At 36.3% G+C, this 19,443-nt stretch overlaps 1 protein-coding gene across 1 annotated transcript; it reads left to right on the top strand.

Moving 5' to 3' along the window:
* The first annotated feature begins 800 nt into the window (after window positions 1-800).
* Window positions 801-16,290, top strand: entpd6 (ectonucleoside triphosphate diphosphohydrolase 6). Its single transcript, XM_073869329.1, has 14 exons — window positions 801-957; window positions 1,413-1,739; window positions 2,020-2,094; window positions 2,184-2,329; window positions 2,990-3,065; window positions 6,141-6,176; window positions 6,566-6,654; window positions 11,352-11,431; window positions 13,246-13,310; window positions 13,816-13,917; window positions 14,125-14,265; window positions 14,356-14,412; window positions 15,838-15,953; window positions 16,139-16,290. The coding sequence occupies exons 2-14, from the start codon at window positions 1,475-1,477 to the stop codon at window positions 16,229-16,231; spliced, it is 1,341 nt and encodes a 446-aa protein (XP_073725430.1). The 5' UTR covers window positions 801-957; window positions 1,413-1,474; the 3' UTR covers window positions 16,232-16,290.
* Window positions 16,291-19,443: the final 3,153 nt, after the last annotated feature.

Here is a 19,443-nt window from a genome sequence, read left to right on the forward strand (position 1 = left end):
AATAGGCCTATTTTATATATTGGTTACACTTTAATAATGCATTGGTTAACAATTAGTTAACACATTAGCTGAATTAACAATGAAAAATACTTCTACAGTATTTATTATTGTTAGTTTATGTTAATTTCAGCATTTACTAATACATATAGCCTATAAAATCAAGCGTTGTAACTAACACTATAATGCACCATGAACTAACATGAATAATATTGGCATTAACTAACATCAATATAAATCAATACATGCTGAAAAATATGTATATTTTTCATTGCTTATTGTGTTAGTTAATGCATTTACTAATGTTTACTAATACAACCTTATTGTAAAGTGTTACCTATAGGCCTATATTTAATAACTGTACTTAGTGAATTATTTATATAATAAAAGGTTTAATAAAACAGATCCTGCGACCTGCTGTACAAAATTTTTAGTAAGTTTTGTAGTTTTTGACCTTATTTCAGTAGGGTTTAATGGTGTTCTGTTGGTTTTCATTACCAACAGAGACCCATAGAGACCATTTTTCCCATTAAAAAACCATACAATTCCCATTATAACCATTAAACGCATTATGGATTGTTTCTGTTGTTTTTCAGCAGGGGATCATCTTGGGGATGTTTGTAAATATTATTTTAATACAGGTAAAATGTATATTTACAGTGTGGTGATTCATGTTAAATTAAAATCCAATAATTAAAAAGCATTTTTAAGGTCTGTTCGTTTATTTATGGCCTGAACGGGTGTGAGCGCGCGTGAATTTGTTATTTGGAATGTGTGACGCAATCCTGCGCGCCACGTCATCCCCAAGCCGGATGTTGACGACGTCATCACTATGCGAAGATATTTGAGTCTCTCAAAAGACATGTCCGTGTCAAACTCTGATCATGGATATTCATCGATTCATAAAACACGGAACCCAACAGAAAGAAGACCATGGCATTGTTAAAGAGAGCTAACTAGGTATTACGATCTTAAATATGAAACTAGAATGAGAAAACTTGAACAAATGAAAACATGACATTATTTGGTCTCCCAAGAGGCTACATCTACACTTATTATTGTGAATTATCATATTGAAATATTAACTTTTTGTGTAGCTGATTGATTTGGTTTGACTAGTTAGAGTAGGCATGACTAGGTAATTTGTTACGTGTTTACAATATACAAATAAATATAATGTATCGCGATCTTAAGATATATTTATAGTTTACATTTATTAATCGATTACTATTTAAGAATGAAATAATATATGTTGTTTTAAAGCAAAGTTAAGTTACCTATAGGACCAGGAAGGAATAGTTATTTATTTTATATTATATATTTATTAAGATCTAACAGCCAATTTTTTATAGTAGCCTTAATTGATATGGTAATAAATAATATATACTTATTTATGTTGTTTTTTTGTTCTGAAGGTAGTGAAGAGAACTAAAAAGAAGCCTCTTGCATTGGAAGTTTGATTCCACACAATGTACATATGGCTGCCGCTATGAGGATCCCAAAGCTAGCCTTTATCTTTATTTTTGTGGTCTGCCTGGTGGTCTACCTCACCTATGTCAAACGTCATTACGATGACTCGAAATCATCAGTATCTGACCACCTGCTCCAGTATACGAATGATCCTCATCAACATTCATCCTCAGCACAGGTGGTCAGTGAAAACTTCCAGTATGGAATAATGTTTGATGCTGGAAGCACTGGAACCAGAATTCACGTCTTCCAATTCCAGGTGGAGCCAAACGGTAGGTTAACCTTTTAATAGTCTACTTAATAACTAAATACTTTGTTTAATTCAGTTTTCAAAGGCCATTGCATCACATTGCAACCAAAACCTTCTTTTATTTTGACTTTAAGAATGCTTTCAGAATGCTTTTCTAGGAATGTAGTCTGGTAACTTCAAATATGTATGCACATATGCAAAACAGACTAGCAAGCATTACATTCTAATGTGACACCTTTAGTTCTTAGTGTGTACATAATTTTAAATATTAAGTAAACAATTCTGTCTTTTCGTATCAACAGAAGCCCCTAAATTAGCCCATGAGACATTTCAAGCAATTAAACCTGGACTATCTGCATATGCTGATGATCCAGAAAAGAGTAAGCAGAAATAATGTCTTATTCTCTCAGTTTTGCTATGTGACACTTTATGTTCTCACTGCAGTTCAACGGTTGTATTATATTTCAGAGTAAAGCGGGGCTGTTGGAATTGTTGAAGGTGGCCAAAGACACAGTGCCTGAATCAATGTGGAGTTCAACGCCTCTGATGCTCAGAGCCACAGCCGGGCTCAGGCTGTTGCCTGGTGAGAAGGCCACCATCCTGCTGGACAAGGTCAGAACCAGAAGATACAGAGTCCACTTTTATTTACGGTGTCTCTCACACACACACAAACACACATGTACACAAATGACTGTCAACACTGTTACTCTACGTTGGTAGCAAAGTTTGACAGTAACAAAATTGACTAATTCGGAAAACAGGAAATCATGATTTTCAGTTTTTTATGGCCTGTAGCATCTTGTGGTCCATAACAATGAGTACCAAATAATAAAAAATATAACCATTTGAACTCATTTTTATTAGGGCTGTGATGATGCATTAAATGCATGTGATGAATTAAACTGAACGTAGTCGTAGTCACACCTGAGCGGTAACAGTTTGAGTCAGAAACGGAGATTGCATTTTTGGGATGGAATTATGCAATTTCTGAATGCAAAACTTCTCAGTCATAAAAAAACACCTCCAAGGCCTGAAAGAGATCAAGCCTCAGCCAAGTAAGAAAAAGTAATGCAAAAGTAACTAAGTAACGCAATTAGTTACTTTTTTTGGGGGAGGAAGTTATTATAGTAATGCATTACTTTTGAAAGTAACTTTCCCCAACACTGCTTATAACTACTGATCTTAAACCTGAGTGTGTTGCTTTGTTTTCTAATGGAAACAAGATATTAAGTAACAAAGTTGTGGTTTAATATGTCATTTACTCTGCTGTAGGTGAAGGAGGTCTTTAGCGAATCTTTATTCCTCTATAGTCCAGACAGCGTGTCAATCATGGATGGTACAGATGAAGGTATTGTATCAATAATTTTTTTGCCTTACAAGTTTTTGGTAGCATTTTACAATAAGGCTGTATTTGTTGGCAATTAGTTAATGCATTATTAGCTAACATGAACTATCAGTGATCAATACTTCTACAGCATTTATTAATCTTAGTTCATGTTAGTTTTAGCATTTACTAATATAGATAAAAATCAACTGTTCAAATTGTTAACATTAGTTAATGCACCATGAACTAACATGGGCAACTGTATTGACATCAAAGTCACCATGAAACATAGGTAGCAATTGCCTTGTTTTCCACGTGGTGACGTATATCCGAGTGAAACCAGCTTCTGAAATAAGATAGGTCAGGGCTGGATTTGAATTTGTCCGTCGAGATCTGGTTGTATCATTTGAAGTTAGGTCATGTTGCTAATGGACTCTATGCACGGCGGCGCTAAAACTGTAAAAACTCAGAACAGAACTCTGAATGTTGCAAGCTAACAGTCCTGCTGCTATTCGTGTTGCTTTTTCCTCATATAGCACTGACAGTGAGCTCTCACTGAGATCTCATTTGCGTCTCTTATTTTACCTGACACTTTAAGACAACTTTACAAGACATGTATATATTACTAACCTGATAAGCCTGCTGGACGAATCGTAAAAACAGCACAATATAAGCTCTGCTGGTACAGGATGACCATATCTTAATAATTACAGAGATAAGACGACACATACAGTTTGCAACCTTTCTCGAGTTTGCACATCTTGACAATTCTTCACTCATCTCAGGTTGTAAATTTGGGTAAATCCAGCAAACAATGAGTACATTTTAGTGATTATGCCACTAATGCCACGTGAATTAAAAAAAATAATGAAGCTCGCAGATAAGTAATTTCTAAAAAAAGCACAATATTCCAAAACAAATTAGTTTTTCATTTTATTTTCATGGCAACTTTAACTAACATTAACAAAATTAATAAACACTGAAAACTATATTGTTCATTTATTGTTTATTCATGTTAGTTAATGCATTGATTTACCACAGTTTACTAATATAACCTTATTAAGTGTTACCAAATTTTTCATAAGAATGTAATAGATTATGTAATAGACAATCATCTTTTGCTATGCCTTTTTTCTGTTTGTAATGCATGGGGAACTTTTCAGTTTTGGATTTTAGATAGTAGATTACTGGGAATTACATATAGTTACTTTATTACTTTTATATTAAAGGAATAGTCTACTCATTTTCAATATCTGCTTCGATAGCATTTAGCTTAGCCCCATTCATTCAATGGTACCATTTAGAGATAAAGTTAGAAGTGACCAAACACATCAACGTTTTTCCTATTTAAGACGAGTAGTTATACGAGCAAGTTTGGTGGTACAAAATAAAACGTAGCGTTTTTCTAAGCGGATTTAACAGAGGAACTATATTTTATGGCGTAATAGCACTTTTGGGAGTACTTCGACTCGGCGCAGTAACACCCTCCCTCTCCCATTATGAGAGTGAGAAGGGGAGCGGACTTTTCAGGCGAGTCGAAGTACTGCCAAAAGTGCTATTACGCCATAAAATATAGTTCCTCTTTTAAATCCGCTTAGAAAAGCCCTACATTTTATTTTATACCACCAAACTTGCTCGTATAACTACTCGTCTTAAATAGGAAAAACGTTGATGTGTTTGGTCACTTCTAACTTTATCTCTAAATGGTAGCATTGAATGAATGGGGCTAAGCTAAATGCTATCGAAGCGTCGCAGCGCGCTCCAGCGCGTACGTGCACGCACACAGATGATAGAGGGATGTATCAACAATTCTTAGTTAAGGTAATAACATATTTTAATATTGAAAATGAGTAGACTATTCCTTTAAAACCGCAGATCAGTAAGTTACAATTTTTTTTGCTTTGCTTTGGCTTTTAGACAGATTAACACAGAAGTCTTTAATGTCTAGTAGAGTGCCTGACTTTTGTGTTTTTGTTAAAGTCACGATAAAATGGAAATAATGTTTTATTGTATTGAAATAATTTAATTATTGTAGTATTTTTTTTTACAGATGACTTATCTGTGAGCTTTATTATTATTTTTAATAATTCATGTGTTTAATCAAAAAACGCAAATCTACGCCCCTCCTCAATGATTTCTCTTTACTTCCGGTCACAAGTAATTGCGGTAGGGCGGCCCAACTTACAACCATCCAATCAATTCTCAACGGAGGAATTCAAGTCCCGCCCTACCTTTTTTTCTCTTTTCAGAAGTCGTTTATCTTGGATTTACGTCACGATGGGAAAAATAAGGAAATCGCTACATTCGTTTTTATTGTGACTATGAATACTATGCTTTTCCAGATAGTTTAACTTGTACTGTACTGTATGCATAGATCAGTCCTCGGGAATGTCAAACCAGCAGATGTTAGAGATCTTCAGCTCTTTAAAAGCCTCAAGCGTTTGAGCCTTATAAGTTGTAAATTGAAATCTTCTTGTATAATAGCTTCAGCTGTATATTAACAGTACATTATGTGTATATAGGGCCTTAATCAAATCCTTTAAAATAGTTCACACAAACAATAATAATGTCCCGTGTGCACTGTAATCTCAGCAAATGCCAGGCAGAAAATTCCTTTAAAAGATACAAAAACTAACACGGGTAAAGTGTTTAGCGAAAAGCCTGTTTTTGGATGCCAAGTTAATGCTGCTTTTTTGTTAATACACAGATTGTCTTTGGTTAATGGATAGAAGTTTGTGAGATTTTGTTGTAAATTTAATGCTTCAACTCTGCACAGTCCCATAAACGGATCATCTAGTCTCATTATCAGTGAAAGTCTAAACTCTCCTGGACACACAAGCTTACTCAACCAGATTAGTCCATCACAGCAAATCATGCAGTTTTATTATTAATGCGATGTCTACGTGATATATGAGACTTTGATGGAGTTTACATCTACATTACACTGTGATGGAAACCACTTACAGGGTCTCTGCCAACATATTCATATTAAACTATACTCCTTTGCTTGAACCAATTGTTGTGCATTTTTGGTTGTTTGTCCAAAAAGGTGGTATGTAACTATTGAATCTATTAATGCACATTTTTGCATTTACACAGGCATGTCTGCTTGGATTACCATTAACGTTTTAATAGGTGAGCAATATTTTTTTATACCAGTTATATTAAGTCATGCCTTACATTTTAGAATAAATACATACATACATACATTCATAGAAAACAAACGTTTCCCAGTTGGTAAACTTATAAAACAGCGTAGATTCTCTTGGGACACTTTTTTATAAAAAACAACTCTGCACACTCTGCACAGATCATATTGCCTTTTATTTATTATTACTATTTAACAAACCTTAAATAAGTGCTACGGCAAATTAGATTTTTTGCAGTCCTGTTGCACCCTGATAGAGCTACTGACCCCAGGATGACTTTGCTTAACCTTTGGTGCTATAAACAATTACCAGTTACCCTGCCTACAGTATATATGCCCCATGATTTTTTTCTCTGTCTCTCTCTCTCGCACACAGGGAGTCTTCATGGTTCAGATACACCAACAGTAGGCATGCTGGATTTAGGTGGAGGCTCAACCCAGATCACGTTTGCTCTAAGGGATGAAGTGAGTCACACAATTACATACATGCATACATACATACATACATACTAGCTGTATAGCTGTCATCCCCCCATGAAGCCATATCTCTCTTAAACTACCATGATGACCTCTCATTTTATGCATTAATCCACAAATGTCCTGCTAATCCGATAGGCTTGGTAAATAAAGGTTGTTGCACATTGGGTGTTCTTGGTCTTTAACTAGGTCAGATCTTGTAGATGGAGATTGAAGACCAATGTATTATGTTTGTGTTATAATAAAGCCTGTAGGAATTTATGATGTTTATATTGTTTTTTAGTTTTTTTGCAGATTGCAGCTTGTAGTTATTAATTAATATTGTAATTCTGTTTATTTAATATAATAAGTAGTTCAGTCTGTAGAAAAGAGGAATAAATTGAAGGAATGGTTCACCCCAAAATGTAAATTAGTATTTATTTTACTCATTCTCCAGCTATCCTAGATGTATATGACTTTCTTCTTTTAAACAAACACATACGGTACATTTACATGGGGCGAAAGCGTTAATTCTTCTCTCTTTTTTTTTTAAATGAGTGATGTCATGAATTGCCAAGCTGAATTGTGGATCCATCAATGTCGTGTCACTGCCGTTGCTCGTGGCAGAAGTTGAACATTTCTCAACTTTTCAACCACCAACGTGTGCGTCAGCCAATTAGATGGCCTTATGCAAATAACCTAGCGTGAGCCAGCCAATTCGTTTATGCAAGACCGGAGCATGTGTTGCGTCCACTGTCATTGGTGTTGGCCACGCTTCAGACAAGCCTTCCGTCAACAGTTAAAGCTTTCGCCCCTGTGTGAATGTACCGATACAGAGTTATATTTAAATAATATCCTGGGTCTTTCCAACTTTGTAATTTTTTAAAGCATGATTTCCTCAAACACGATTCTATACAGTTATTTAACATTTTCTAAAGTGAAGAGATGGGTTTTTATGGAAACATTTATATTTTAAACTTTACAAATCAATGCCGTACGGATATTATATAATAATACTCTGTGTGTTATATATGTGTTTGGCTGAAAGAGTCATACACACCTAAGATGACTTAAGGGCGTGTAAAATATGGGCTAATTTTCATTTTAGGGTGATCTTTTCCTTTAAATAGCTGGTGTTAAAGGAGCATTTCACCCGTAGAAACATTCATCTTTATTGAAAGTGTGTTATATTTGTAGGTGAAATTTAACATACATTTAGAATTTGGTGCCTATTTGACCGAGAAAATGGGTGTTTGTAGTCTCACTCCCTCAACAAAGATATTAGACTTCCTTCTTTCAATGATGCAAAATGATGATTTTTACATCATTGAAAGAAGGAAGTGCAACACTAAAATCTGTATTTCTCCCATTTCAGCGGCAACTGAGAAAATTATGCAAGACCATTCAAAAACATGTCTGGGGTTCTAACTATACAAAGCTTAATGCAAATGGGTGAAGTGTCCCTTTAAAGGAACAAGCTGACTTTTTGGGACTTTAGCTTATTCACTGTATCCCTAAGAGTTAGATAAGTCCATACATACCCTTTTCATCATCGTGCATCCTGTAACTCTGACGCACCCACTGCTAGCCAATCTTAGCACAAAGACTAGAAGTAAATGGCTCCAGCTAGCATACCGCTCCCAGTAAGTGACAAAATAATGCCAAAATATTCCTATTTATATGTTGTTATTTGTGTAGTCACAGCGTGTACAAATAACAAGGTCATATGAGACAACCATCTTTTAACCGTATACATACTGGGAACTAGAGCTGAAAATCTTTGCCCGAACCCGACGGGAACCGTGACCGGGGTTCGGCCTTCATTTCTAACATTTTACACGGGCTTGCGCTCCGGCTTTGCGCAGTAAATGCGCAGGACCGCTCTGAAGCCATTAACAGTGGATTTAATATATTTCCTCAACAAAAACATGTAGCCTAATCATGGTGAGTAAAGGTTTTTTAATGTATAACTAAATATTAATTGAGTCTTAAAAACATAATTTAGACAGAGGATATAGACTAATGTTGGCATTAATGGAGAGAAGTGCTAAAGCAAATCCCGCGGAGCCTTTATCTTATATTTCATTATTGCCAAATACCCATCTTAAAGCTGCCGTCGGCAACTCTGGAGGATTGAGCAGTTTCCAAATGTTTACAATTTCATGTCCCTCCCCCACTACCTCCGAGCAACCTCCCTCAGAGCACATTCTCGTCAGCGCGTGTGCAAAAGTATTATTGTGAACGCATACTTAGCAAGAATACTTAGATTACTTGCATAACACTCCGAAATACAATCAATGGTTGATAAAGCACAATTACCTGTTGAGAAGAAATGTGGCAAGCTCTGCATCCAGCTTGAAATCTCGTAGATTCCTTTCAAATGCCGGTCCGATATTGATCCTAGTTTTCACAGTCGCTTTCTATCTTTGTTTCCTTCTTTTCATTGGTTGTTTTCCTAGCTCTAGTTGTTAACCGAGAAATCGGAAGTTTGTTACTGAAAGTTCTCTCCGCCATCACGCTGTTCAAACCAAAACAACTATGAATTCAGGCGGATGCACGTGATATTGTAACGCGCGCGAGGGGGATGGGGATCTGTGGCGCGTGCAGGTACTGTGATTGACAGGCAGATTTTACACAGCCCTGCGCTGATTGGACCAAATGAACCAGCGTGCGCTGATTGGACCAAATGAACCGGGAGCGGTGGATTTTTGCAAAACAAATAACAGGCTCTAGGAGCTAGAAGCACGGGTTTTTTTCTTAAACAGTCTAATTGATGTTGTTCTATCGGAGCATAGTGTTGGTTTCAGTGAATATGATCAAAAAATATGATAAAATAAGTTGCCGACCGCAGCTTTAATTCAGAATGTATTATCTTTATTTAATTCGTTAAGAAATAATAATTTTTATTGGCATGTTGGCCTATTTATAGTGTATTGCATAGGCCTATTTAGAGTGAGATGTTACGATGTTACAGATCACTTATTTTATTTCTTTGTTTCAACTTCCAAGTGGCGTGTAGCCTAGTTAGTCATGAATAAAACCTGTGTCAATTACTCATTCTTGACAAAAGCTGTGTGTGTGCGCACATTTAAATAATGTCGGGCTGTAAATGGGTTCGGGCTTTTTAAAAAGCTGTCATTCAAAATGTACTTTCGTGTTCGGGACGATTTCTGTCGGGCTTCGGTCATTTCGGGCCTAACTCTTAAAGGAATAGTCTACTCATTTTCAATATTAAAATATATTATTACCTTAACTAAGAATTGTTGATACATTCCTCTATCATCTGTGTGCGTGCACGTAAGCGCTGGAGCGCACTGCGACACTTCGATAGCATTTAGCTTAAACCCATTCATTCAATGGTACCATTCAGAGATAAAGTTAGAAGTGACCAAACACATCAACGTTTTTCCTATTTAAGACGAGTAGTTATACAAGCAAGTTTGGTGGTACAAAATAAAACGTAGTGCTTTTCTAAGGGTTTTTAAAAGAGGAACTATATTTTATGGCGTAATAGCACTTTTGGGAGTGCTTCGACTCGCCTGAAAAGTCTGCTTTCCTTCTCCCTCTCATAATGGGAGAGGGAGGGTGTTACTGCACCGAGTCGAAGTACTCCCAAAAGGTCTTATTACGCCATAAAATATAGTTACTCTTTTAAATCCGCTTAGAAAAGCGCTACGTTTATTTTGTACCACCAAACTTGCTCGTATAACTACTCGTCTTAAATAGGAAAAACGTTGATGTGTTTGGTCACTTCTAACTTTATCTCTGATTGGTACTATTGAATGAATGGGGCTAAGCTAAATGCTATCGAGGCGTCGCAGCGCGCTCCAGCGCTTGCGTGCATGCGCACGGATGATGGAGGGATGTATCAACAATTCTTAGTTAAGGTAATAACATATTTTAATATTGAAAATGAGTAGACTATTTCTTTAAGGCCCGATTGCAGCTAAACTGGGAACTATATTCTCACACTCTTATAACGAATGTGTTAAAATAACACATCTTGTGTCTAGTTAAGTACAACACATCTAGTGTGTTGTCCTTAACTTAACACATCTCTGTGTTATTTTTAGAACAACACACTTTGTGTTGTTTTAACACATGTTGTGTTGTCCCTTTTATTTATATGAACTCAACACGAAATGACACATAATGTGTTAACAACAACAAAAAATTTGTTAGATAGTTTAACACAAAACAATGTGTTAAAATTAACACAATATAGTTCCCAGTATGTATACGGTTAAAAGATGGCTGTGTCTCATACTGTATGGCCTTGTTATTTGTACACGCTGTACACGCTGTTATTTGTACACGCTGTGACTATACAAATCACAACATATAAATAGATAAATCTTGGCAATATTTTGTCACTTATTGGGATCAGTATGCTAACTGGAGCCATTTACTTCCAGTCTTTGTGCTAAGCTAGGCTAGCGGTGGGTGCATCAGGCAGAGTTACGGCATGCACAGAGATGAAAAAGGTATGTATGGACTCATCTAACTCTGGGGGATATGGTGAATAAGCTAAAGTCCCAAAAAGTCGGCGTGTTCCTTTAAGCATGTGCTTGAAGTGCTATTTACTACAGACTTGCATTAATACAGAATTAGAAATTGTAATCAGTCTACAGGATTCTCAAACCTAAGGCACAGTTATCAAACGTAATGAATTAAAATGTCCTTGTTTGTTTTTGGACTCCACACAGAAAACCATTCAGACCTCACCTATTGATTACGTGACATCGTTTCAGATGTTCAACATCAGTCACGCCCTCTACTCACACAGGTAAAGTGAGCAACGTTTTGCTTGCCATATTACGTAATCAACTTCCTGGTGCCACCAAAAGAATTCTTGCATTAGGGCCAAACCTCTGCCCGATGTCTGACACTACCACCCGCTGCTTCCTTAAACCAGGACTTTCTAGGATATTGGGCCGTGAGTTTAGTGATTAGTTCTTAAATACAGCAAGAGGTTTTATGTGACCATGTGTGTTAGCTTCGCCTCGCATTCCTGATTAGAGCATAATCACACAAGCCTTCAATTAGAATCCCATCATGGGGCTCCAGATTACTCGAATTACTAGTTATTCATGGCATTAGATTTGACACAGCAAACCCTTTAGTGTAGTAGACTATCAAAGCGACTTCCTCTGCACTGATTGACATTTTAAAGGCAAGATAAAATCAGGGTAAATCAGGACAATCAGCAGTGGCAAGTAAGGCATATCAACCTATCAGCCTGGTTAGTTATGTCACTGCTGAATTAACCCTAGAATTGGAAATTGTGTATTGTGCATTTTTCAGTAATAGGTTTGTCTTTTTGTGACTTTAATAAAGTATATACTGCATGTGAAATATAATATAGATTAATTATTATTATAAACTGGGTTCCCACTGGTCCTTGAAATCCTTAAAAGTTTGTGAATCTGGGGAAAAAATGCAAGGCTCTGGGAAGTTTGTGAAAATATACATACATAGATACAGGTCATTGAAAGTGCTTGAATCTATTTTATGCACGAAGAAAATAAATCCATATTATTCCCTGTGTAGTGTAGGATGATATCATAAAATATTTTAAGCACACATGGTAAACTGTTCAAAAGCTTATATCTTCTGTATGCGAATGTTGATTCATACCAAAATGCTTTTTTGCATAGTTGTGTTTGACACATAAAAAACGTCTCTGGTTACGTATGTAACTGTTGTTACCCGAGAAGGGAACGAGATGCTGCGTCTCCCTTGCCATACTTCCTGCGTCCCTGTAACGCCGTCTTTGGCAATATTTCAGATAGCGATATACTTCCTGGTTCCCGCGTCACCCTGTTTTTGTCGTTAAGCCTCACCATTGGTTGAATTTAATATACACATTCAGACACACTTATCCCTGGAGGTGTCCCCAAAGTGTCACCGCAGTGACGCAGCGCGGGTTCCCTCAAAAGGGAACTGTAACAATTTATCTTAAAAGGTAACACAATGTAACCTTGCTCTCACTTGAAATGTGGTCCCAAATTTAGTCCTTGAATTTGAGGGTATTGGACCTGGAAAGTCCTTAAAATGTCATAGAATTTGAAGTTAACTAAGGTGTGGGAACCCTGTATATATTACTATATATTAAATTTAGACTCTTTGTTTATTCGTGAAGGGAATTTTTTATGTGTATGGGTATTTGATTCATTTTTTGGACTGTCACTTAGTACTTGAGAATGTGAGTACCTCCAGATACTCACATTCGGTCCTCTTGGCATTTTATTAACCAGGTGTAGGATCTAATTTGGCTCTATTTGGCTGATTTTCTTTATTACTAAGTTTTTTATTTCGAAAAATAATTTACAAATATTTTTTTATTGAGAAATGAATGTACTTTACTTTTTATTTGTGCATTTGGCAGGTGCTTTTATTCAGAGTGACTTAAAGTACATTTAACATATACATTTAATTAATAAATGTACCCTCTGGGATCGAACCCACAACCTTTTGCGCTACTAACATAATGCTGTACCAACTGAGCTACAGGAACAATGCATTTATGTTTATCTTTTACTGTTTTGTTAAATTTACCATTTGCCTTATCATCTCTCTCTCCCTCTTTTTTTCCTGTAGTTACCTTGGTCTGGGGTTGATGTCAGCCAGACTTGCAGTGTTGGGAGGGAGCGAGGGACAGCCTTGTATGTGGTTCCACAATCTCTCTTCATCTTTGGCTTTTAAAGACCTCATTCGCTCAATAAATAAGCCATTATCTAATCTCTTAATAACGCGCTGAAGATTAATTCCTTGGTGGCCAGCTGTTGCACTGACTTAGCTGCGGTTTGAGTACAGAGAGAGAAACTGCCATCAGGGAAAGGCCTTTATACGCAGCTTACTGTTGAGATTTATGCTTAGTACAATAAAAATTTAATCAGATTTCATTGTTTATAGTTTTTTCCATTGTATTAGAGTATCCCACTTCTCGGAGTGGGTTTGTCAGATTATTGTGTGACCAAGTGCATGAATGCATGCATGTGTGTGATTGCATGAACATGCTTTTTATATTTGGCCACCAGGTGGCATTACAGAGCCCATCTAATATGTGCAATGTCAGAATGACTCCTCACAGTGGCAGTAAAAATGCAGATTAAATGCAAAGATATTCCCCTGTTAAAATTATTTGTGGTTTGTATTTGTTTTTTCCAGTAGAGGGAACACATGAGTTGGTGAGTCCATGTCTGGCCCCAGATTATTCTGGACAATGGGAGCATGCTGAAGTAATATACACAATTAAAGGGCAAAAAGCAGGTATTCGATTGTTTCTCTTTATATAGGTCTGCACCATTTGTGCTACAGATATGACACTTTAAAGTTTTTGCTTGGTTAGGAGTAGAGTGCTATTTTACTACATTTACATTTAGTTGTGTAAAAAAACAGGCTATAGCCTATGAAAGAGTCCCTTTTTACTGGTACACATGTATATTTATGGAATAACCTGTGTTCATTCTGTTCCAGGAGAGCCCATTTATGAGTCATGCTTAAGAAAAGTGGAGAAGATGATTTACAAACAAGTGAGAAAAGCAGAGGAAGTTAAAGACATTGACTTCTACGCATTCTCATACTATTATGACAGAGCTGTGGATCTAGGCCTCATTGGTATAAGTTTGTTCTGATTTTAACATTTTATTTTTTTGGATGCACACATTGTTATGTACATTTGCATTTCTTTGTCTCTATTACACACAGAGGAAAGCACCGGTGGGACTGTGAGAGTGGAGAAATACATTGAAGGTGCTAAAACAGGTGAGACTGTATTTATTATTTATTTATTTATTTATATTAGGTAAGCGGGGCACAAACTAACGCGGGGTTAATTGTAACGCAGCTACTTTACATATTTCTACAGGGCCTAGCAATCTGTGCTTTTGGTACTTTTCTCTTACTGTCAGAAGATGATCTCCTCTGAATTTGTGAAAAGTTTTGATTGGTTAAGATAAAAGAGTGTTTGGGAGGCATAAAAGTAAATTCTTCGTCTTAAGTTTTTTTTAGATTTCTGAGTTGGGTGTGTAAGTCACCAAATCCAACCTTATATTATTTTAATCACTGTCTTGTTACCTAAAACATAACACCATTTTGAAACATGTCAGAAACTCTTAGTAACTGATAGCTGGGATTGAAAACATTTTTACACAGCGGGGTTAGATGTAACGCAGTGTTACAATTAAGCCTCCAGTATACAATGATAATGAAATTTCAATTAATTATTGAATTATTTGTGTTTAAACTAAATTGTCTAGCAGATGTTACAACAAACCCTCTGTTTGTTACAATGAACCCCACCTATGGGGTAACGTTTGCACTCTTGTCACTTTTGGTGTAATTGTACGATAACGGTAGGTCCCACAAAAAAAAAAAACTTGTAAGTGTTCATTTGTAGCAGAGATGTGTGTGTTGATTGTATTAAAAAAATGATTAATCTAACTTAAATATTTTTGAATGATAAAGGCAAAGAATTGTGCCCCGCTCTCCCCTGCATTAGTACAAAAGCAGGGAAATTATGAAATGTATAGTATTTATAATAGAATATATAGTATTGCAAATTTTATTGTACTTATAAATAGATTATAATCTAATGAAATATGTTTCATTGACTATTATGTAGGTAATATATTTATATTTATTTATTTATATTTATAATTATGCATTTTGCAGATGCTTTTATCCAAAGCGACTTACAGTGCATTACAAGCTATACATTTTTAGTTCCCTGGGTTTGAACCCATGACCTTTTGCACTGCTAACGCAATGCTCTACCACTTAGCTATGCAAGAACAGTTAATATATATATATATCATATTAAACTAGACATGCCTTTCCATCTTAAATGGAAATGGCCCTTAAATGTTTTAAACAAAGATAGTGATGTAAAAATGTATCCAAATGGCATTTGAGTAAAAAAAAATTTGTGTACAGAAGGAGGGTTATTGAGGGCTATTGCATTGTTCTAATGTTATTACAAAAATACTAGCAAACTATTAGCATAACAATTTAAGTGAAAAGTTTTTAAATCTCAGGTGGTGTCAGACTTATGGATCCCTTTGTATGTGTAACTCATATTATGCCACTGTTTGGCAGTATGGTGCATATGTCAGTCTAATATTCATAAATTATTTTGATAGATCAAAATATAATTTCGCAACTAAAAATGAATGTGCTGTCATTCTGCAGTCTGCAATAATATGTCAGCCGGGGAAATACAGGAGAATCCATTTCTGTGTTTGGATCTGACCTACATCTCGGTCCTTCTCCAGGATCTCGGCTTTCCTCCTGATAAAGAGCTAAAGGCGAGTTACTTTGTTGTTTTATGGTACCTGAAATGTAATATAGTTGCTCTGTGGTGACTTTTGGACACAGATTTCAACATCTCTTAACTAATACCATAATTGGTTTATCTCTAAGACCTTTAAGAAAGCATATTTCATTGATGTTTTTCTGCCTTGAGTAACATTGTCTTGTGTTTATATTTCAGTTGGCAAGAAAGATAAATGACGTAGAGACAAGCTGGGCTCTTGGGGCCACTTTCCATTGCATTGAGTCAATTCGTAATCAAGGAAGGTGTTGAAAGCAGACACTCCTGAAGTTTGTACTACTCCAGTAAACCCAGTAAAGCACTGACAGTTTTATTTTTTATGCTCTGGGAAAATGTCTTGATTGTATTTGTTAGTTTTTAACTTGATCAAAATGTGAGTTTAATACATACCTCTCTTACTTGGGTGCTACATGTGAAGGTAAAATGTATATACAGTATATGTAAATTTCAGGGTTGGGTTATCTCAGCTTGACAGTATCTTATTGGTCAGGGTTAACTATATAAAACTGTTATAAAAAACTTGATTGATTCTTGAAATTATTTCATTTAAATGTTTTATTTTAAAATTGTAGTTTGCATGTTAGTTTGGTATTTGTACATACTGTATGCTCAAATTGTTGGATTTACTTATTTATTTTAACATTAATATTTGTTGTCAGAGAAAATAAGTTCCACAAGTAAAAAGGAAAAATAGATTTAAAAACTACTTTATTGTTGTTATGATGGATATAAGTAAAATGAGAATAGCATTGTTAGGGGATATTTACACAAAACACGTTTGACAGAATATTCAGAACATTTGAGGCATTTGCAAAACGTTTAAACTGCGATAGAGGCGTCAAGCGCGAGTGATTTCAATGTTAAGTCAATGTGAAGACGCATTGACGTGCGCCTGGAGGTCTCGGGGCGCGAATGAGGTGATTAGCGTAGCGCGGTATATACGATTCCGCCTATTTTGCGCGTCTACTTAGCGCAAATGCTGCAAATTGAGCGTTACCGCGGCAAACGCGCGAGTTGAAAAATTTTAACTTTGTCCGAGAAACGCGTCGCGTTGGCCAGTCGGGAGCTTGCTCTAGTGGTGACATGATTACAGGAAGCGAGCGGAGTCGCAGAAGCCCTCCCATGACTAGAATTTCACGCGCGAATGAAGCGAGTAAACTCTAGGTGTTCGGGCGTCTAACTGCGCGCGAATTGAGCATTTTTGCCGCATCTAACGCGTCTGGTGTGAACCCTGCATTACTGTGCTTTCACAGCAGATGCGGTGGAGGCGGCAGGGATGCGCTGTTTGCGCGTGGTTGGATGCTTGAACATTTGAGTTTGCTCGCTTCATTCGCACGTGAAATTTTTGTCATTCGAGATATTCACACGGAAATTTGCGTCATGGGAGAGACTTCTTGCTCGCTTCCTGTGTTCACGTCACTACTGGAGCAGGCTCCTGATTGATTGATGTGGCGTGAATATCTGCCAGGGTTCAGATTTTTAAACTTGCGCGTTTCCCGCGGGAACGCTCTATTCGCACGGAATGCGCCATTCGCGCTAATTTTTCAGAAAGGGCAGTAAGGAGTGACTTGAGGCTTTTTTTTAGAAGTGGAGAGTTTTGCAAGTACTTAGAGGGTTTTGCAGCGAAAGACAGTCAAATTTGTTTAATATCAATGAAATGACATTTGTGAAAATAAGGCATTTCAATTACTGACTAATAACCTTTTCAGTGCAATTAAAATAAAATTACTGAACTTTAACATAAGAGACTAATTAAAAATGCTAATTTCATTTACAAGAAAATTGTTTTTCATCTGAGCTATTCAATAATAATTAAAGGTCCTGTTCTTTCTGTGTTTTTGCAGCTTTGGTAGCGTTTACAGTGTGCAATATAACACGTGTTCATGTTTCACGTGCAAAAAAATGTGGTATTTTTCACACTATTTACTTATCTGTATACCTCTGTTTTCACAGTCCTACAAACGCGCTTATGTCTTCCTTGTTCTATGAAGTACCTCCTTCAGAAATACGTATCGAGTTCTGATTGTGTAGTTTGTTTAGTGTGTTGTGTTTCGATAGCAGCTTAGCTTGCCGTTAGCTTGTGGGTGGAGTTTAGTCAAAAACTGTTCAAGTGACATCATTAAAGCAAAAAGTAGAGGACTGTAGTCCAAACGGGCCGTTCGCTGTAGTCTTTGAAAGATGAATTCTGTTTAAGATAATATATCGCCTGGCAGTGAACTTTGAGCTTTATTATTGTACAGGTATTATTTATGCTATTTTAGCAACATTACACACTAACTAGTGTTTAAAAAATGGAATCAGAAAGAATGTGATCTTTAAATAGGGAATAGCAAGAGACACGGCAGATCAATAACACAACAGATCACAAGAAGAACTAAGACAGCAGGATGTGGTCTGCCTTGTGTTAAGTTCTGTCACGTAGCCTCTGTATAAACATGTTGCTGTTCCTCTCTGGCAGCAGCAGGTGTCACAACATTACATGATCTGCAGCGGGTGGGCAGGGCGTTTATCTTTGTTTATAGCAGCACATATGTTGCAATACATCATTCATTGTTATTGATAGGATATATATTTAGTAAGTGTCATTCTTTTATCAATCTGGAAGATTGTGAGAATTATTAAAAAAGATCATCATTTTCCTTGAGTGTGGACATGAAGGAACATGTACTGTGAACATCAGAAGCCAGCAGTGGGTGTGTCTGCACCATGGACAAAAGCAACTTCGGTGTAAAATTATACCAATTCTAAGATCTCCAGGATAAATAATATAGTTTTAAAACCAGTACAGCTTTGTGTACTGCAGGACACAGCTGTGACTGTTTAAAATTTCATGACAGCTATGCATACATGCAGAATGTAGAGTCCACTGTAAATCAGGCTCCACCCACATAAATATTTCTATTGGTTAGTTAAAGGCTGGTTCTATATATGGCAAGTTTCTTGATCTAGAGCAATCTGGAAGCATATCAGAAACTGCAACGAGGGAAACGTTTCTACTGAAATAAAAAATAATAGACATGTGATAGGGTCTATTTTAATGCCATTATTAACATTATGAGCTGTTTATCATTACAAAAGATCTTCATGTAGTGTGTTTTGGTCCTTATTTCAGTAGGACAAGTGCCATATAGCATACCAGACCCAAAGAGACTATTATAGTCCCCAATATTAAAACAGTACTATTCCTAGTATTACAACCATTAAGCCTATTGGGATTTTTGTGATGGTTTCTTTTGCTTTTTCAAAAATGTTCAAAGGTAAAATAACAAAGCAGCTTAAAGCAACGTTAGAAAATATATATTTTTTGTAAAATCAGCTGCTATTTCTACATTAAACTGCAAATGCGGTCAACTAATCGCATAAATCGAATAAAAAAACCCCGCATAAACCGGAAACATTATTGGGAAACTTGTAGCTACCAATGAAGTTGATTGACATCTTACACAGCCTATGGAAACGTAATT

This window comes from Misgurnus anguillicaudatus, chromosome 7, assembly GCF_027580225.2.
Source record: "Misgurnus anguillicaudatus chromosome 7, ASM2758022v2, whole genome shotgun sequence".
Lineage (NCBI taxonomy): Eukaryota > Metazoa > Chordata > Actinopteri > Cypriniformes > Cobitidae > Misgurnus > Misgurnus anguillicaudatus.